The sequence below is a fragment of the Carya illinoinensis genome, chromosome 1 (assembly GCF_018687715.1).
Source record: "Carya illinoinensis cultivar Pawnee chromosome 1, C.illinoinensisPawnee_v1, whole genome shotgun sequence".
NCBI lineage: Eukaryota > Viridiplantae > Streptophyta > Magnoliopsida > Fagales > Juglandaceae > Carya > Carya illinoinensis.
In genome coordinates, this window is record NC_056752.1 from 3,920,453 (window position 1) to 3,942,345 (window position 21,893).

The following is a 21,893-nucleotide window of genomic DNA, read 5'->3' on the forward strand; positions in this document are numbered from 1 at the left end:
ACTCAGTATGTTAACGAGATTCAGCCCCACTACCTACGTCCTCACCTCAAGCTACCCCTTGAGGATTCCCAAATTCACTATTCAACCTCCTTCAGGTGGAGATAGAAACCTATTACACCTTTGAACAACACCGCTACAAAGGATCCGTGTAGAACACCCTCTACACTTGCAATCACCTTACACGTGGTGATTCAACTATTCCCCGTGTAGGATACTTTCTACACGTACAAGAGTTATACACACCCTTTTTCTGATACAAAAGCTGATAGTTGGTAGATTATCAGAAAACACTTTTCAATGAGTGAAATAAGAACAATACAGCGCAAACTATATCTCTCAAAATGAACAAAGATTAAGGCTCAATGCTTAGAGAAGAGAGAATGAAAGTTTTGAATGAATGTTGTATGCTCTTGGTGTTGTGAATGTGAAACTCTCAAATGATCTATTTATAGGCATATGAGACTTCATATTCAAATTTAAAAAGATTCACATGTCAAATACAACATCATTCACTTTTTCAAAAAATTCAAATAAAAAGTTCTTTTTTTTTCAATTGTCAAAGACAATATCATTCACTTTTTTAAAAAAAATCAAATCAAATCTTTTATTTTTGGTATATAACAAAATAAGCACACTTTCATTTTCAAAAAAATTCAAACCTAATCTTTTACTTTTTGCATATGACAAAAGGAGCGCACTTTTCTTTTCAAAAAATTCAAACCTAATCTTTTACTTTTTGTATATGACAAAATGAGCACACTTTACTTTTCAAATTTTTCAAACAAAATCATTTACTTTTTGTATAAGTCTAAAAAAGCATCAATCACTTTTGAAAATATTCAAATAAAATATGTACATGTGAAATATGACAATCAATCATCTTTAATATTTTCAAAGTTAATTTTCAAAAATATTCATGCAGATGTGGAAAATGTATTTTAATGCTTTATAATAAAATATTAATTTTGAGCATTAATCCTAATTTCGAATTTTAAGAGATTTACAACATTACTCTATGACTTTAATGTGAACTTGTTTCCTTCTTGCTCATGCTTGGTTCTTTGATGTGCTTGACTCCATTGTGTGGACAACTTGAACTTGATACTTCTTTATTTTTTGAATTCATTTGTTATCATCAAAATCCATGTATAAATATATAATTACACAAAATTTGAAATCTTGGGTTCAATAATAATTTAATGTAATCTATTAGATTATAAAAATATTTTATTATAAAGAAAATCTGATGATTTATATTAAACCATTTCAAATTTTAAATTTTATTGTATTAAATCTGCACGTAAACCCGACAAAATGTTTAGCTTTATACAACGTTGGATGGTGAGAATCTTAAAAGATTACTTTCTTAAAAGTTAAATGATTGTCTATGATAATTTGATTTTCTTCCCAATTTACTTTAAATGGAAATGTGAAATCTTAATTTTCATTATTTAAAAACTGTTTTTCAATTTTAAGTCACTTTTTCACTGTTAGGCCCGGTTTGGATACATATCGTACACTAATATTTTTTATCCAAACACATTATATTTTATTTTTAAATTTTAAAAATATTCATTTAAATAAATAGTAATAAATAGTAAATGAACAGTCAAATCTGATAATAAACAGTGAATAAACAGTACAGAATTCTACTGAAAATTATAATAATGAGACCCACATATTTTTATCAAAAATTAAAAATATTTCATTTCATCTCACAATTTAAACACATTTTTTATTTTATTTTATCTTTTCTTAATTTAAAAACTTTATTATTATTTCAAATATCTCATTTCGTTTTAAAGTTTAAACGTATATTCAAAAGAAATCTCTCAAAACTCTTAAAAATATTTTTGAATTTTATTATATATTAAAAAAATAAATATATTAATTAATCCCGATCAACGAGTTGACAGCACCCCAACTTTACTTTCTAGTTTCCCTCCCTCCCCTGCTTGCCATATTGCAGAAACCTTCACTGGGCTGCAAACTCGACCGTTGGGATATTCAAACCTTGATAGAGAGAGATACCTTCTTCCACCATGCCCACCCTGAGAAACCGAGCTCAAACTCTACAGTCCCCTGCAAACCCTAGCCACAATATCCTCAATGGCCAAGCCCAGACAACCGAGACCCAGAAAGTCTCGCTGTACGAGCAGTCCAGGGAGGAAAGGATCAAAGAAAATCGTGAAAGAATGCAGAAGCTTGGAATTTTTGACCTCTCTCTCAAGATCAACTCTGTCATCTCCACAAGGCGCACACCCAAAAACCGCAATACCACTCCGCGGTCCTCCCCGGCACGGTCATCTGGACCCATTCGCCGCTCTTCCCGGTAACTTTTCGTAGCCCCTTCATGATACGGTTTCTAAAATCGTTTCTTGTTTAGTTTGGGTGAGAATATTTTATGAAGTTTCACGTTTTTCTTTTTATTTACATGTTTGGTCCTAAAGAAACCATCTGCAATCGACTAGGTCTGGGTTCACTATTTGACTAACCTGAAGAATATTTTTCCCATTTATGTGAAGTTTTAATTTTTAGTATGTTATTTGTTGGCGTTTCTGGATGCTTAATGGGTCTGTCCGACTCTCTGATATTACTTTTCATTTGTCATTGTCTGATCTTAATTTGTAATTGCGGGAATAGGTTGCGAAATGTTACGCCGGTCACGTATGCTGAAGTGCCTGTGATGAAGAAAGGTAAGTCTTTGAGAGACGAGGATATTGTGCTGGAAGAAGGCTCAAAGCCGGAGTTATATACAGAAGAGCATGAGAAGCTGTTGGGTAATACTGAAAGGAGTTGGACACTATTTGTGGATGGTGTTGGGAAGGATGGAAAGAGAATCTATGATCCAGTTAGTGGAAAGACTTGTCATCAGTGCAGGTCTGGTGGTTTTCCGCGTTGTCGTATGATTTTTCCCTGTTAACAATGCTGGTGTGGTTTTTAAGTGTCTGAAAATTAAGCGTTTTGTTGTGGATTTTATGCTTGAAATGGCTTAATAGAGCTTGGTACAGATAATTTCATCAACAAGTGAATTTTTTAAGGCTTTTAAACCTTAAAAAATTACGTACAAAAATATGTGTTTCTTGCAAAACTAAGTACCTGGCTTTCGGTTGTTAGCAAGTATAGCAAATATTTTCTTTATATCTGGAGGATTATTTCACTTTGCGATTAAGTAGCCTTTTCTGGGTAAGGCAACATTTAAGGTGGATCACCAAACGTATAGACCTCTCAGATTCTCTCTGCTTAAATCTCAGAAGTATCATGGTAGTCCTTTCCCGCTTTAATACTATTTAGCCAAAACATATATGAGAAATGCATTTCCTAAGTTCTCTTTCATTTTGATATCTTTTTGTAACTTTGGCCGTGTTTTTCTCAACTGAAATTGGTTGTCTGAAAATGATTTTGTATTTTCTGGTGTTTGGTAGTCAGGAAAATGCTGGTCCACGAAAAAATGAAAACTTCTAAGGTGGAAAATGGCTTAATTCTCTAAGGAGGCATAAGCCAGTTTTGGGACGCAATGTGGAAATACTATTATGGGAAGAAAATCCAAATAAGTGCATAGCCAATAGAAGAAATTAGGTTTCCTAGCACAAAGATGGAGGAGGAAGAGGAGGAGACAAAGTTTCAATCAATGGCAATTTTGCATATAAAAAAAAAATTTTTTTATGACATAATGAATGGTTGTGAGAATGTAGTGTTATGGAGTGTAGGTTTTCAATGGATTAGCTGTGGTGGTATGCTAATGATTTTTGGTCCAACCAAAGGTTTGAAAATACTTTTCATAACATTTTTCAGATTCATCCAAACAACAGAAAATGAGTTGTTTTCCCTGAAAATATTTTCTCCTTTTGATCATTTTACACCGAAACAAACACAGCTTTCAATTATCATTTTCCTGTCTAGTTGTTTGATTTCCTCGTGCATTTAATGTTCTTGTAATAATATGTTTGATTCAATTTCTACCCTTGGCCTGAAATAGTTCGTTTGTGATGTTTCACTTATTCCTAAGATGGAAATGTTGTTTTTCAGGCAGAAAACTCTTGGCTATCGGACTCACTGTAGGGATTGCAACATGGTCCAAGGACAGTTTTGTGGAGATTGTTTGTATATGAGGTATTCTCTAATCAGTCTTATCCTATGCTCTAAACGTACCATCAATACCACCACCAAGTTTGCTCGTTTGAGCTGGTTATCAAGGTTGATTAGGAAGGATATATACGTAAATAGATTAACAAGTCAAACCTAAGTATTGTAGATTGGTTATCAACCCCAAAAGTCCAACTACGCCCTGCTCAGAAGTACAGTTAGGCCTTGTCATTGTCATACACCTAGGTTAATTGAACAGCTAATGAAAGATTGATAGTACATTATCCTGGAGGAAAGTGTCAACTTCTGCTTTCTATAGTTTCCGTTTTAAACATTAAGCTAGAAAGGTAACGGAAACCACCTTATAGGTCATTTATGCATTCTGATTCCAATTGTGTCTTGTCCCTTTACCAAGACTATAATATTTGAGTTATTAGTTTTCTTATATATAGTCCCTCTCCATTTTTTCTGTTTGTGAAGACTTACTCATAACTTTATGCTTCATATGAAGGCCTTCCAAGTTGTTATCACTATGAAGTGAAGTATTTTGTGCATGCTAGAGATAGAGCCCTGGAGATACCCACTTTCATGCATTGCAAAATTTTAAAACCTGACAATTGTCCCTTTTTCATTTTTTTGGGATTTGGGGGTGGGGGTCTTTTTCTGCAGGTATGGAGAGCACGTACTTGAAGCCATACAGAACCCTAGTTGGATTTGCCCTGTCTGTCGTGGAATCTGCAACTGCAGTTTGTGCCGGCAAGCAAAAGGATGGCCTCCCACTGGTTGTCTTTATAGGAAGGTTATTCTTACAACTCTCTCTCTCTCTCTCTCTCTCTCTCTCTCTCTCTCTCTCTCTCTCTCTCTCTCTCTCCAGAAGTTGATATGGAGCTGAATTCAATTTTTGCCATGTTCCAGATATCAAAACTCGGCTACAAATCGGTTGCACACTATCTCATTCAAACTCGACGGTTGCAGACAGATTTAGATGAAAATGCGGATATAGCCAATCAAGTTTCTGTGAAGAGGTCACTGCCATTCTCAGATATCGAAGTGCAGTCTGAGGGATCTCTTGAAGTTGACAGTATTCCACTTGTATCATTAAAGCCTCAATCTGAAGACAAAACTCAGGATGAGCTCAAGATTGAGAAAGAGAATGAAATGCCAAGTAGCCCAAATCCAGGTCCTAACAATCAAGTTTTGGCAAGGAGGTCATTACCCTTTTTAGTTATAGAATCACAGGCTGGGAATATGCAGTCTCTAGTGGTTGACCATGAGGGTGATGATTTTGATGAATTATCAAAGCCACAATCTGGAGAAGAGATAGATGAGCAGTTCCAAGGTGACAAAGAGAAGGAACTGATTCCTGTAGATAAAGAACATGGTATTAGCAATAATGTGATGGAAAGTCACCTGAATCTTAAGAAGCGCGCACTCCCCATTGACCAAAGCCCAGACAGTATTTCTGGAAGATTGAGGCAGAGGCATAGGAAAGGCAATGGCCACAATGACGATGGGTTAGCTGGGGCGAATGAGAAGATTTCAGATGTCAAGCTGGCAATTATTTCATCTAAAAGCAATGCGGAGCAAGAGAATGAAGTGCATTCTGAAGAAATATACAAGAATGGTGATGATATCATTGCACCAAAGAGAACTCCAAAACTCAAAAAGAAGCCTGCTCCTCCTGTTGCTGAACCAAGCCTAGACAGTATTGGTGGAAGATTGAGGTCTAGACGTATAACAACATGAAGATAAGAGTTCTCCCCCTTTTGCAGGAACCTCCTCTCTAAATTTTCTCCTCATTGCTAGAGAGTACTGAGTTTACCTAAAACTGTAAGAAACAGTATTTTGACGTCCCAGTTCGGTTTCAGACTGAATTCAGTCTCAATTCTCCTGGGGGAACAATTAGACCAAGTTCAGCTCTATCATGATGTACCTGCTTATTTTGTCAGTATTATCAACTTTGAGATTATGGTTTAAAAAAAACTTGAGCAGCATCAGTGTGTTGGTGAGATTAACAACTTTGAGATCATGATACACCTCTTTGTTGGATCACAAGAGGATAATTTATATCTTAAAGCTGTATAAAACTCATTAAACCCGTGTGCTCCTCCTGTCAGACATACGTAAAACAATGGTGATGAAGGAAGGCCCTGCTGAGTCCAGTTGTTTTACACTTGGCAACATCAAACAGGCTAGACTAGCAAAAGTAAATAGAGCCCAGAATCGAGTCCTGCCCCAGGCCCTCCTCCCTCTGAGGAAAAGAAGCCCAACCTGGGCCATAAACATTCTAGAAGAATTGCAGAAAAGATTTCTCTATTTAATTAGAAATGGATGCTATAGGAGATATTTTGATTATTTTATGCTATTATAACAAGCTAGATGATTAAGATTATGATATTTGACCTAAAATAGATAATATATATTTTATTTGAAATGGAGAGAATTCTTAACATTAATTTGATTAATTCATAAAGATTTGCAAAGGCATTGAAAACGAAGGAAAATATCTCAAGAAGATATATAGCATTTTATATTATCTTTCAAGTTAAGACAATCCCTCCCCGGGAAGTGGATCAGCTGGCCGAGGGGCAAAATATTCAGCTAGGGATCCCTGACTCGAGAATCCAAGCAATCCTACAATTAAAATTCATGGACACAGCATTGTTGTTTGAAACATGTGGTCAAGCGGGATAATTGCCACTTTGGATGCCCTTTTTCCCAAGGTACTCTCTCATTACCACACAACAAAAGGACTTTCTGGGTGAGATTAGAAAGTTAGCCCAAGTCAAACTTCTGTAAACAAAGAAAAACATCCAGAAAGAAAGAGGGTATATGTAGATTACGAAAAGGGATCAAAGTTGGGTAAATCTCTGTGTGCCTTGGTTTCTCTTCGTCCTGGGAGGCATGCGTTACAGACAATATACCAAGAAGGCTCAGTGATCTGAGCAAGGCTATCTTGGTCCTCTTGAGAAAACAAAAAAAAAAAAAAATGTATACTTGACTAATCATGATGCAACGGAGTCTATCCTGATGAGTTGACCAGAGGTTGATTCAGCCATTACGATATGTCGATATCTTTTATGTTGTGTTCGGTAAGTAAAGTAGTTTAAGATGAGATTACTTTATTAATATTTACTACTATTAATAAATAGACAGTTGACTATTATTTATAAATTATTTGAAATCACCTCGTCTAAATATAGTAGTTTTACTCAAAGATGATTGTACTGGGCAGGGTTCAAATGGTGTACATACTATGGTAATGGCCGTGCTCCTCTATGAGCCTGATCCTCTTAATTAGTATAGAGTAATGTTACATACAGTCACTTTTATATACTTTCTGTATATTCTACTTATGTAATTGGTTGCATCAATTTTTTTTAATACTTAAACAATCACATCATTAGAGTACGTAAAAGAGTACATAAAAGTGACTGTACATAAAATTTTTGATTAGTATATTATTTAGATTTTATTCCTTTTAACGATTTGATTGTCCTAATCAAGACTTTTATTCGATGATTAAATCAGAAGTTTTGAACTTCTGGTGACAATGATAGGAATCATATAAATGCCATCTTATTTGACTAAAAATATTCTTAGAATTATGTTAATTGATTATGATTGAGATCAAATGAGACCAGTTTGATTAGATGTTTCGAATTAGGATTGGCTTGTATATGATTCAAACTCGATCTTAAAACATCATACTTCAAATATAACATTAAGAAATTGTAATTCTTATCATGGCTCGTGAACTCGATACAAATTTATTTAACACAAAATTAAAAATATAAAGGAACTTTTACTCGTGTAAATAAAATGATTAATAAACATTAACTCATATATAAACTCACTTGTTGGTTTTTAAATTTTGATTAAAAAGTATAATTGATTGAAAAAAAATAAAAAATTATATTTACAGTCTTAAAATATATAAACCGTCCAAAGACTATCTTTAATATATGGTTAATGCTCATTGCATGGAAGTACAGAAGTAAAGTCAGCAAAATAAAATGACTTTGTGCTCAGCTTTCTGCTTCTCAATATAGCCTTTAGACTTGTTAGTTAACTTTCAACTTTAAGAAAAGTGGGAATATAGATGGAGGATAAAGTGCTTTGACCATAAAACAAACCCACATCTTCATGAAAACAAAATATTCTTCGGCTTTAATAGTATGGTTGTACCCATCTAACCATTTTTTGGTTTTTCTTGTTTCTGTAGGTTTATTTATGAAAATGGGGACCCTAAGAAAGATACCTAATATAGGTTGCAGAAAGGGTGTCTTTTAAACATTTTGACACACTCTAGGGATAACGGAGCTTCCCCTTTTCTTTCAAACATTCTTTCATAAGAATCCAATGGTTCTATGACCCTATCACTACCTATAGGTATTATACAAGTCTGTCTTATTCCAACACTTTTTTTTTTTATTGAAGTTTTTGTTTTATGTTTTTGTGTGTGTGTTTTTAGCAATATTTTGGGCTTTTATTTTTGAGTTTTGTGTGTTTTCAGTTTTAGTTGTATAAATTATTACAAATATAAATTATTTTTTATTTATTTTAAGATTGTTTTAAGTTTTTATAATTCTTAGCCATAAGGGAATGCACCATCAAATTTGGCTATGTGAGCTAAGATAGGAGTACTACAAGTGCAAAGGAATTACATAAAAGTAATCTCACAAATTGATATGACTTCATTTAATTCATTAGGTCTATTTTATAATAAAAATAATTTTATAATCTAACGAATCACATTAATCTAAATCAGTTTGTGGGATACTTTTGTGTACTATCTTTATAGTTAAAATATTTTTCGAGCTAAAATCATCAAATTACGGTACCACAATTACAAAAATGAGAACTCCATGCAAAAAGATAAAAGTGTAGGATCAATGGACTGTTATTTAACCTAAAAGGGTTGGATGCTAAAAATGGGCATGAAGTTTGACTTCTTTTCAATCTCATGATTTGACTTTGGTCATAACAATCAAAAAAAAAAAAAAGAAGGCGAATTTAGAATAAACCCACAATTTGAATTTTCTATCTCAATTATTCATTCGATTATATTATTGCCTTTTTTAATCGAAGTATCGATGATTAAGTGAGAGAAGGAAGAAATGAAGATATTGATTGACAATACAAAAATATCATTATGCAGTGCTCCTTATGCCATAATATTGTAGTTTCATAATCCATATCTTTTCATAAGAGGTAATAGAGTCTTAAAGAAATTTTATAAAAATAAATTTATGACCTGATATGCTTTCATATAATATGTTAGATTTATTTAATAATTTAATATACCGGATCAAATCACATTAGTTTGTAAATTTATTTTTGTAAAATATTTTTGTAACTAAAGTATTTTTTTTTTTCGCAGGTAAATTTAAAGAATTGTAAATGAAAGTGGAAAACACCAAAATGTGAGAGCATCCTAACAAGTTATCTTCTCCGACTAATCCACTCATGTGGGTTAACCACAGTGTCCTTTTCTCCCAAAATAAACTGAGAATATTATTTAAATTGCTAAAGAAAAGGACAAGTAAAAACAATTAAACTATCTTCAGTTGTCAATACTCTCCATAAGTCTTTTTTATTTTTAAACTAAGAAAATAATTCTATAAAGATATCTTAGTCTTGACCATAACCCAAAAGAGTTTTGCTACAGATCAGCCACTGTTCACGGCTAATCCGTGGTGTGGCTGATCCGTAGCACACCTTACGTGTCATTTTTTTTTCATCTCTCAGCTCAGCCATCTCTCAACACCCCCTCCCCCTACCTGATCCATCTCTTAGATCACCCAGCACGGCCGTGCGCCACTTGTAGTGCCACTAACCACCACCATCGCCACCTCCTCACGCCGGCCACCTCCAGCCATCTTCAAACCTCCACGGAAGCCCCCACGCGCAGCCCCCTCTCTCCTGAAATGGGTTTCACCCATATACGGGTTCTCCACCTTAGCCCGTCGTATACCGCCACCCAAAACTTCTAGCCACCACCTAGAGCCACCATCAGCCTACCCTAGCCACCCATAGCCTCGATTTCTCCTACCTGCAGCCTCACTCTCCCATGGGTTTCCCCATCCATTTAGAAGATATCATTGATGCCGAGTGGGGGTGCCAGGTGGAGAAGAGGGTCGGGGTGCCGGGTGGGGGAGAGAATGCTGACGCGGGGTGGAGGTGGGGGAGATGATGTGTGGGTGGGGGTGAGGGTGAGGTGCAGACGGAATACGGGGGGAGTGAAATCAGAGAGAGGAAGTGCATTTTATTATAGGGACAAATTAGTCATTTTACTTAGGTGTGGATTGGATGATGTGGAATAGTGGCTGCTGCCAATATTTATTCAACCCAAAAACATAGCCTAGAAGAAACCATCGGCTGACACAAGCAAGAACCAATTAGCTATTACCTTTGCTAGATGACAAGCTTTTTGGTAACCACCAAACTTTTTCGATTTAAAATTCCTAAAGAAATTTCAAACTTTTGTTTTTTCATTGTGTATTTCTTTTATCATTTAGGGTTTAGAATTTCAAAGCTTAAAAAAGAAGCATATAGAATAAACAAAATTTTGACCTAAATATAATTCCCAACTCCCAAAAATAGAGATAAGATGTATGGTATCTATTTTGATTATTTCAGTTATTAGTCTATTTATTTTTATAAACATTATAACAAAAATACTTCATATTTTATATAAAATATTCATTTCAAATGTAATTTATAATATAACCTTATAAAAAAAACCAGGATAAGCTAAGATGAGTATATCCTTGCAATTTAATTGTATCTTTGATTTTATTATTATTTTTCCATACTTAACCTTTAATTATACTTACTAATCTAAAAAAATAGTTTCATAAGTCAAATACTTGAATCAAATATCACTTAAAAAATTGCATATTGATGGCTGAGAATGATAACATTCAACATGAAAAATAATATTTCTTTCAATGAATTCTCATAATAGACAATATAATTCAAATAGAAAATTCTGTAAACCATACTCACATCTTATTATGATGAACATTACCGGGTTTATGCTTACTCAATTCAAATATGTAGAAATGATATGAAGTAAGTAATTTTAATTTTGGAGTATATGCAAACACAGAGGAAAAATGACCTTCATAATTTGGCATGTATTTTGTTTTCCAGAGCGTCAAGAGAATCTTAAGGAATAGAGAATCAAGCTACACCTATTAACTGAGAAAAAAAGCAACGATAGAAATATATTTAAGATCAAACATGTTGGGGGAGGAAGGCAATCTGAGATTTACAAAGTGGTTCCCTTAATTGGACAGAAATCAGCTTTCTACAGAAGGCCAGAGTCCAATGATCCCGCCCCCCCCAATGACACTGCCGAAGCAAATGTAAATTTTAATAAATTCTTTCAAGAAAAAAAAATCTAATTAATTTGGAATAAAATTGGGTTTGTGAAAGTCAATGCCCTTTCTCACTCTTTGTTAAGGGAGGTTATTGCGAAGGGAGAGAGAGAGAGAGGGAGGGAGACGTCAATGAGATAGACAGAACAGAGTGGGGTTTTATCAAAACCGGTATGCTTTGGATTTACTAGATATCATCGAAGTAATTGGGAGATAGCATTTGATGTGGAGAGTTTGCTTGCTTTTAATTGTATTAGAGAGAGAGAGAGAGAGAGAGAGAGAGAGAGAGAGAGAGAGAGAGAGAGAGAGAGAGAGAGAGAGAGAGAGAGAGAGAGAGAGAGAGAGAGAGAGAGAGGCTTTGTTTGAGCTCTGTCAGGTGCTTCGTGGTGTCTTTGACTCTGCTTCTTTCTACTCTGTATTCATTTTCCTGGGAAACCATTTTTCTATGCATTTTGTTAATAGTTGTCTTGGACTCTTGTGAATATTGGGGATCTGGGTTCCAGGATTTGAACCTTGAAGTCTCTATCTTTGTTGGGATTTCTTCAGATTTTTGTTTTCTTGGAATTGTATTTATATTGTTGGGGGGGGGGGGGGGGGGTTCATCTGAGAATGGTCCACTTAAAGCCTTAATTTTATGGCTTGGACTTGGATTCTCATTTCTATCGCATTTCTTTGGTATCAGAGATTGTAGAACCTGGAATTCCTGGATTTTCTTTGTTTGAATTGCCTTGATGCATTTGTCCATATGGAAACCCATTTCCCAATGCGTTGCTCTGATTCTGGACAGGAAGGGCAGTGGTAGAAGAAAAGATGGGTCTGATTCAGCTCTTGAAAGCAAGAGAAACTCATCGATTCTCTGGAAATTGCAAGAGAACAAGCTAAGGGAGGCTCTTGAAGAAGCTTTCGAAGATGGGTCTCTCTTCAAATCCAAAGACATGGAGGAGTCGGAGTCACTCGCCAACCAGGATGAGAGCTTGGGGCGGTCCCGGTCTCTCGCGACGTGAGTTCCTCCGAGCCACTGCCCTTGCCACAGAGCGCACTTTTGAGTCTGAGGATACCATTCCAGACCTGAGAGAGTCTTTCTCAAAGTTCCTAACCATGTATCTGAAGTACCAGTCGTTGGAGAAGATCGATCAGCTGAGGAACGACGAGTACTCGCACTTGTCCCCAAAGGTATGCCTTGATTACTATGGGTTTGGTTTGTTTTCGTATGTTCAGACTCTTCACTATTGGGAGTCTTCCACGTTTAGTTTATCTGAGATAACTGCAAATTTGAGCAATCATGCTTTATATGGAGGTGTTGAGAGAGGGACTGTCGAGTATGACATCAAGACTAGTGTTGAAGATATGCCAAGCTTTTGGTTCCAACGACTTGCCGTTTGCTCATTTCCTTGTATTTCATTAATGGCATTCTTTGTAATATTGGGTAAATGGAAATTATGTAATTACTTAGTTTTATATATAAAGGCATGTGAGCCTTATGAGAGAAGCAGAGTTAAAAATTTCTTTTCTTCTTCTTCGTGGAGCCGCCGTATGAGAGAAACAAAGAGTGAAACCCTAGTTTTTCATCAAGATCAAATCAGCACTTGAGGTGAAGATCAAGTGCAAGAAAGGTATGGTTTCGTTAGAGAATAATACGAGGAAGCCACTTCCTATTTTTGTGCGATGAGAAATAGTTGTAAGTGATTGTAAACTCTATTCTGAAGCATTTTTCAATAATAAAGACTCCTAGACTGTTCCTACCATGGATGTAGACCATTAGGGTCGAACCACGTAATTTCTTATGTTGACTTTGCATTTCTTTTATTATTCTTGCATTTATTTTTGATCTTGCATGAATATATATTGTGATTTCAGATTTCTAATTTGTTTAAAATAGAAAACTAAATTGATCATGTTCATCATTTAATTTTCTTGGAATTTTGGTTGTCCTTTGTTCAAATTAATTGCATATTATAACCAGTTACATTAATTTGGTTATTTGAGTATTTGTTGCGAGAGGGTTGAAAATATAACAAGTGGTATCAAGAGCTACTAGGTTCGATGGGGACTGCAAGGTTCAATATTGAAAAATTTGATGGAAAGAATGACTTTGGGCTGTGGAGGATCAAGATGAAAGCCCTTCTCACTCAACAGGGTCTCCAAGAAGCTCTTCTTGGAGAAAAGAAAATGGAAACTGTTGAAGAGAAGGATAAGAAAGAAATCTTGAGGAAGACTCACAGCGCACTCATTCTTTCTCTTAGAGACAAAGTTCTGAGGAAGGTAGCCAATGAAGACACTGCTGTTGGAATTTGGTTGAAATTAGAGAGCCTCTACATGAAAAAAATCTCTAGCCAACCGACTGTACAAGAAAATAAAGCTCTACACATTCAAGAGGTCCGCAGGTATATTGCTTTCTGACCATCTCGATTCTTTTAATAAAATTATTTTAGATTTGGCTGATATTGATATTAAAATTGATGATGAAGATCAATCAATTTTATTGTTGAGTTCTCTGGATAATACTTATGCTAGTTTGAAAGAGACCATGATGTATGGGAGGGAAATACTAACCTTAGATGAGGTTCAGGTCGTATTACATTCCAGAGAATTACAAGCCATGTCTGAAATAAAATCTGAAACTGGGGAGGGCTTGACTGTGAGGGGGAGAGCTGAAAAAAGAGGTCAAAAGGAAAAGAATAATAAAAACAATGTAAGAGGTAGGTCCAAGTCTAAAGGGAAGCAATTAAAATGCTTCATGTGTCACAAAGAGGGGCATTTCAAAAGAGATTGCCCTGATAAGAGATCTAACAAAGGAAATGGGTCTAAAGAGGAGGGAGATGCCTCAGTTGTGAGTGATGGATATGAGAGTGTCGAGGTTCTAAATGTGTCCGGTGTTGATTCAGGAAAAGAATGGATCCTTGATTTAGGATGTTCTTTTCATATGTGTCATAATAAAACATGGTTTGAAACCTTCACTAGTTTAGATGGGGGGTTTGTGATGCTTGGTAACAATAAATCTTGTAAAATCTAGGGTATAGGGTCGGTGAGACTAAGACTTCATGATGGTATTGAAAGACTCTTAACTGAGATAAGATACATACCTGAATTAAAAAGGAACCTAATCTCACTAGGTGTGTTAGACCTATCTGGGTACACTTTTAGATCTGAATCTGGATCTTTGAGAGTTACTAAGGATTCACTTATTATGATGAAAAGAGTCATTAAAAATGGCTTGTATACCTTCGTTGGGAAAACTGTTATATGTGAGGTTTCTTCTATCCTAGAGAAGGGTAAGGATAGGGTAATTATATGGCACAAAAGGTTAGGTCATGTGAGTCACAAGGGATTGTTAGAACTCCATAAACAGGGATTGTTAGGTGAGAAAAAACTGGAAAATTTACCTTTTTGTGAGGATTGCATCCTTGGGAAAGCTAAAAGGGTAAGCTTTAAAACAGCCACTCATACTACAAAACAAATCCTGGACTATGTACACTCGGACCTTTGGGGTCCAGCACGGGTCAATTCACATGGAGGGAGAAGTTATTTCCTCTATATAATTGATGACTATTCTAAAAAAGTGTGGCTGTACATTCTTAAAAATAAGAGTGACACTTTTGAGAAATTCAAGGAATGGAATAAATTGGTAGAAACTCAAGTATGAAGGAAGGTTAAGAAATTAAGAACTGATAATGGGCTTAAGTATCTCTCGAGTGAATTCGATCAGTTCTGTAAGAAGGAGGGTATGGCTAGGCATAAAACAGTAAGGGAAACCCCTTAACAGAATGGTCTAGCCGAAAGGATTAATAGGACCATATTGGAGAGAGTTAGATGCTTACTGTCAAACTCGGGATCCCTAGGTCTTTTTGGGCTGAAACTGCGACAACTGCAGTCCATTTAATTAATAGGAGTCCTTCATCAGCCATAGGGTTTAAGACTCCTCAAGAAATGTGGACTGAAAAACCTTCTAACTATGACTACTTGAGGGTGTTTGGGTGTGTTGCATATGCTCATACCCGAACTGACAAACTGGAACCAAGAGCTATGAAATGTATCTTTGTAGGGTACCTTGAGGAAGTAAAAGGGTACAAATTATGGATTGATGAGCCAGGAATACAAAAATGTATCATTAGTAGAGATGTGGTCTTTAATGAACATGAAATGGCTCGAGTTAAAATTAAAAGACTTGAACCCACTCAGGATACTAACCCGGAGAAGATACATCTTGAGGTGGAGCAACCTGAGAATAATTTGAAGAAATTAGAAGGCCAGGATGTTGAGGCTCAAACTTCCACTTTAGGTGATGAGGACCAAGGTGAAGTTAGTTCATACTACTTGGTTAGGGATAGAAAGAGGAGGGTTATAAAACCTCCCATCAAGTATGGTCAAGTTGAGCTGACTGCTTTTGCTTTGACCGTAGTAGATGAAGTTGTAGAAATGGATCCTAGATCCTACAAGGAAGCCACGGAAAGTATTGAGTCTCAGAAATGGGTACAGGCCATGGATGAGGAAATGTATTCTTTGAAAAAGAATCATACTTGGAAAATGGTTGTTAAGCCTGAAAAGGCTAAGCTGGTGGGGTCTAAATGGATCTACAAAAGGAAAGAGGGCATACCTGGAGTTGAGGGTCCTAGGTATAAGGCTATGTTGGTAGCAAAGGGATTCACTCAAAGGGAAGGGATAGATTTTAATTAAATTTTTTCACCTGTTGTTAAACATAGTTCAATAAAGTTAATTCTATTCTATACTGCTTATGAATATTTACACTTGGAGCAATTAGACGTAAAAACAGCTTTCTTGCATGGTGAACTAGATGAGACTATTTACATGCAACCCTCTGAGGGTTATGTAAATAAGTCCAACATTGATCATGTATGCTTACTTAAAAAATCATTGTATGGACTTAAACAGTCCCCAAGGAAATGGTACAAAAGATTTGACTCTCATATATTGGACAATAGGTTTAAAATGAGTCATTATGATAGCTGTGTGTATTTTAGGCATTCTGGGAGCCACATTATCTACCTACTCTTGTATGTAGATGACATGCTTATAGCATGTAGGGATGCCGATCTAATTGAAGAAGTCAAGTGTATATTGAAAATAGAATTTGAGATGAAGGAACTTGGGCCAGCTAAGATGATATTAGGTATGGAAATAGTTAGAGATAGGAAAAGAAGACTTCTCTATCTATCTTAGAAAAACTATATCACCAAGATCCTCAACAGGTTTGGTATGTTTAATTTAAAACCTGTTAGCACACCAATAGGACAACATTCAAAACTGTCCATAAGTCAAGCCCCTAAAACCGAGGAAGACATTAGACTTATGCAAGGTATACCCTATGCAAGTATGGTGGGAAGCATCATGTATGCTATGGTGTGCTCTAGACCTGACTTAACCTATGTTGTTAGCATGGTAAGTAGGTTTATAAGTAACCCTGGAAAGCCACATTGGCATGTTATAAAGTGGGTATTACAGTACTTAATTGGACCACAGTGTCTAGGTTTGAGGTTTGAAGGGGATGTGCAGCAGGGGAGTGAGTTAGAGGGATTTGTGGATTCTGACTATGCTACTAATTTGGATACCAGAAAGTCTTTATCTGGGTATGTATTCACAGCATTTGGAGGGGCTATTAGTTGAAAAGCTAATTTACAATCTGTAGATGCTTTATCAACAACTGAAGCTGAATATATTGCTATGACAGAAGCAATAAAAGAGGCTATGTGGTTAAATGATTTTTCACATGAGTTAGGCATATTTAAAGGGGTTATCACAGCAAAGCACTATACATCTTGCCAAGAATTTAGTATACCACGAAAGGTCTAAACATATAGACATTCGATTTCATTTTGTAAGGGATGTAATAGCATCTGGAGAGGTTAAAGTAGAAAAAATTCCAACTGAGGAAAACCCTTATGATATGATGACAAAATCCCTACCAGCTACCAAGTTTAAGCATTGCCTAAATTTGATTAATATGGGGAGCTATTAGAGCTCTGATTACTTTGCAGGAACAGTCTAGAGGAAGAAGAAGATCATTTTGAAAGGATAAAAGACTTGACAAGGTGGAGATTTGTTGAAGATATGCCAAGCTTTTGGTTCCAACGACTTGCCGTTTGCTCATTTCCTTGTATTTCATTAATGGCATTCTTTGTAATATTGGGTAAATGGTAATTATGTAATTACTTAGTTTTATATATAAAGGCATGTGAGCCTTACGGGAGAAGCAGAGTTAAAAATTTCTTTTCTTCTTCTTCGTGGAGCACCGTCTGAGAGAAATAGAGAATGAAACCCTAGTTTTTCATCAAGATCAAATCAGCACTTGAGGTGAAGATCAAGTGCAAGAAATGTGTGGTTTCGTTAGAGAATAATACGAGGAAGCCACTTCCTATTTTTGTGCAATGAGAAATAGTTGAGAGTGATTGTAAACTCTATTCTGAAGCATTCTTCAATAATAAAGACTCCTAGACTGTTCCTGCCGTGGATGTAGACCATTAGGGTCGAACCACGTAATTTCTTATGTTGATTTTGCATTTCTTTTATTATTCTTGCATTTATTTTTGATCTTACATGAATATATATATTGTGATTTCAGATTTCTAATTTGTTTAAAATAGAAAACTAAATTGATCACGTTCATCATTTAATTTTCTTGGAATTTTGGTTGTCCTTTGTTCAAATTAATTGCATATTATAACCAGTTACATTAATTTGGTTATTTGAGTATTTGTTGTGAGAGGGCTGAAAATATAACAACTAGGATTATGGATTATTTGAACATCCCTGAGCATGAGTATGGCCTAGTTTTTACTGTGACTAGAGGGTCTACGTATAAATTGCTGGCTGAGTCGACCCTTTTCCTACGAACAAAAAATTGTCAACAATGTTTGATTATGAGAGCCAGTCTGTGAATTGGATGGCTCAGAGTGCTAGGGAGAAGGGTGCTAAAGTGTATAGTGCATGGTTCAAATGGCCAACCCTGAAATTGTGCTCCACTGATTTGAGAAAGCAAATTTCTAATAAGAGGAGGAAGAAGAAGGATTTTGCAGTTGGTCTTTTTGTGTTTCCTGTTCAATCTAGAGTTACGGGGGCCAAGTACTCGTACCAATGGATGGCACTAGCACAACAGAACAATTGGCATGTCTTGCTTGATGTTGGGTCATTGGGCCCCAAGGACATGGATTCACTTGGGCTGTCCCTATTCTGACTAGATTTCATTATTACATCATTTTAGAGGGCATTTGGGTATGACCCAACTGGTTTTGGATGCCTTCTGATCAAGAAATCAGTGATGGGAAGCCTTCAAAGTCAGTCTGGGTGTACTGGGGTTGGAATGGTGAAGATTACCCCAGAGTTTCCTTTGTATCTGAGTCATTCTATGGATGGTCTGGACGGATTGGCTGGAATTGAAGATGATGAAGTTGCTGGTAATGGTGATAAAACCTCTGAAACCTGCCAGGGAACACAGTTGCCTGCCTTTTCTGGTGCATACACATCTGCCCAGGTGAGGGATGTATTTGAGATTGAGATGGATCATGATAACAGCTCTGACAGAGATGAGACGAGCACCATTTTTGAATAGACTGAAAGCATTTCGGTTAGGGAGGTGATGAAGAGCCCCGTGTTCAGTGAAGATGAGTCATCAAATAATTCGTTGTGGATTGATTTGGGTCAGAGTCCACTGGGGTCTGACAATTCATGCCAACTGAACAAAGAGAAAGTGGCCTCTCCCTTGCCACCGTTTTGGTTTACTGGCAGGAATAACCACAAGCAGCCATCTCCAAAACTCTCTTCCAAGATATATGGCAGCCCTATTTATGATGACAAGGATATAAACCTTGGGCATCATAATGACCGCAATGTGCTATCATTTGATGCTGTTGTCCTGTCAATTTCTCAGGAACTGGACCGTGTCAAGGAGGTTCCTGAAGAAGAGTACTTTGCAGAGACAAACCACACATCACAAAATGGTAGAAAGCATTTAGATCGTCTTCATGTTCAGGAGATCCAAGAGGAACCTGTGACCACCAAACCCCTTCCTATTGGGTCTTTGTCCAATTTTGTAGAGAATGGATCCCATGTTAACATGTCAACGGCTGCATGCCAGCATCACATCCAAGGGAATGGCTCCACCTCTGAGATTTGCCCAGAGGTAAATGAGAGTGCCATCAAAAGAGAAACTGAAGGAGAATATAGGTTGCTGGGGAGAAGGGGAGGGAATAAATATGCTGGTGGTAGATTTTTCGGTGTGGAAGAAAATGAACCATCAAGCAGGGAAAGGAGGGTATCTTTTAGCATGGAAGACAATCGTAAAGAGCACCTGAGCCATACATTGGAGACGGGAGAAATATCTGTGACCAGCCTGGATGATGAAGAGCAAAGCAGCAATGGTGAGTATGCCGATGGGCAAGACTGGGACAGGAGGGAACCTGAGATAATATGCAGGCATCTTGATCAAGTTAATATGTTGGGGCTCAATAAAACCACTCTCAGACTGCGGTTTTTGATCAATTGGCTTGTGACCTCATTACTGCAACTAAGATTACCTAGTTCAGATGGGGATGTCAGCACTATTCTTGTTCACATCTATGGCCCAAAAATAAAATACGAAAGAGGTGCAGCTGTGGCTTTTAACGTGAGGGACAGAAACATGGGCCTAATCAATCCAGAAGTTGTTCAGAAGCTGGCTGAAAGAGAAGGTATATCTCTTGGCATTGGCTTCCTTAGTCACATAAAGATTTTAGATAACCCAAGATATCAACAAGGAAGTTCAAATTTTGAAGATACAACGCTCTGCAGGCCAATGGAAAATGGCCGGCATGATGGAGGAAAGAGTGGGTTCATTTGGGTTGAGGTTGTTACATCTTCTCTAGGCTTTTTAACTAACTTTGAGGACATTTACAAGCTGTGGGCTTTTGTGGGCAAGTTTCTTAACCCGACATTCATTAGAGAGGGTGGACTTCCAACAGTTGAAGAAGGTTGAGACATGAGATCATTCCTGCCTTTGGCATGTAAAATTCTTCAGAGGTCTCTCAGTCACAATGAAAGATTCAGAATCCGAAGAAAGGATGGGAAACCTTAGCAAAGATTTGGGAACTCTGCAAACACAACCCTTCCACTGTGAAGTCGCAATCTTCCTCCAACTAGAAATTAGAACCCTTAATTCTCTTATCAATTAACCCTTCAATCGAAAAATTCCTGCCTGGACCAGTTGTCTAAATTGGATTTTGTCCCAAAGACATGACTAATAATGTAGATGTGGTTTTCTTGACAATGAGATCAAAACTCTTGCACTAGTGACAAAGCTGGATTCAACTTTCTTCATTGGAAGGTATAGCAAAAGGAAGAATAAAAAGTATAGACCAGGCATACACTACCCATCAGGAAAGAATGATTTGATGTTTACAGGAAATAGTGGCATTCCTGACTTAATAAGAAGAGCATTATCAGACTGGAAAAAGTTACAGTAATCAATCAAAAATTGGCTAGTTAAAAGGAATGGAATCTATTTTCTCGTTTGTTTTCATCATAACTGGGCCATAACCATTGTGTTTGTTCCCATGGAACTATAATGGTAGGTGGAATCATTCTTCTTTTTTCCCATTGATACGTGGATTCTGTGTTCTGGGGAAGCTTGAGAGGGTCCCCTGTTTCGTCAAATCTGGCAGTGTATGAACATAGCACTAACCTTAATCCTTTCCAAAGTACAATGATTTTATCCGGCACCTTTTTCCTTTGTAGGAATGGTTATCTAAAAAGAAATGATGTTCTTTCCTCTTAATTTTTGTTATCTCAATATGTTACATTTTAAGTAATTTTATATAAAATGTGCCACATCACCATGAAACTGGAATGATAAAATTAAGATGAAGAGTATTATTCATCTTATAGGGACCAAAAAAAAAAAAAAAGCAAAACAAGTAACCTACCCAGGGCAAATTTACATTTTTCTTAGAAGAATACAAAGAAATTATACAAAAGTAATATCACGAATTGATATTTTTTGATGTAGTATGTCAGATTATAAATTTATTTTTATTATAAAATATATTTAACAGATTCCATAAAACCACGTCAAGTTATAGCTTTACTTCGAATAATTTCTTTTCTTAGGGTATATCTTTTATACCATCTAAAAGATTGGGATTAGAGTAGAGAAAGAATGGTATAATCTTTGACAAGACCATTTTTTGCGAGGAAGATGTCTGAAATGGATTTCACATTGTCGTTGGTGACAGCTATCCGTTGACAAACTTAAGCCGATGGAAGATGCAGTTGGCTATTAAACTAATAGATTTCGAAGATAATTTCCGTCATAATTGTCAGCGTCATCAGAAAATACATACCATGATAGAAACATATAAAATTGGATCATCAAGTTTCTGTAATTTAAGAAGTCATTGTCAGATGATTAAAAGATAAGAACAGAACACCTTCAAC

General features: G+C 36.3%; 1 protein-coding gene and 1 pseudogene across 1 annotated transcript; both read left to right on the forward strand.

Moving 5' to 3' along the window:
* The first annotated feature begins 1,916 nt into the window (after positions 1-1,916).
* LOC122306418 lies at positions 1,917-6,080 on the forward strand. The gene is made up of 5 exons (XM_043118847.1): positions 1,917-2,332; positions 2,644-2,880; positions 4,030-4,113; positions 4,756-4,885; positions 5,002-6,080. Exons 1-5 carry the CDS (start codon positions 2,043-2,045, stop codon positions 5,830-5,832), a joined length of 1,572 nt encoding a protein of 523 aa, XP_042974781.1. The 5' UTR covers positions 1,917-2,042; the 3' UTR covers positions 5,833-6,080.
* A 6,122-nt stretch (positions 6,081-12,202) lies between these two features.
* On the forward strand, positions 12,203-20,436 carry LOC122302523 (annotated as a pseudogene).
* The last annotated feature ends 1,457 nt before the right edge of the window (positions 20,437-21,893 follow it).

Coding starts and splice junctions, on each gene's coding strand:
- LOC122306418 (XM_043118847.1), top strand. CDS start 2,043: ATGCCCACCCTGAGAAACCGAGCTCAAACTCTACAGTCCCCTGCAAAC. Junction 2,333..2,643: donor CCCATTCGCCGCTCTTCCCG/GTAACTTTTCGT, acceptor TTGCGGGAATAG/GTTGCGAAATGTTACGCCGG. Junction 4,114..4,755: donor GGAGATTGTTTGTATATGAG/GTATTCTCTAAT, acceptor CTTTTTCTGCAG/GTATGGAGAGCACGTACTTG.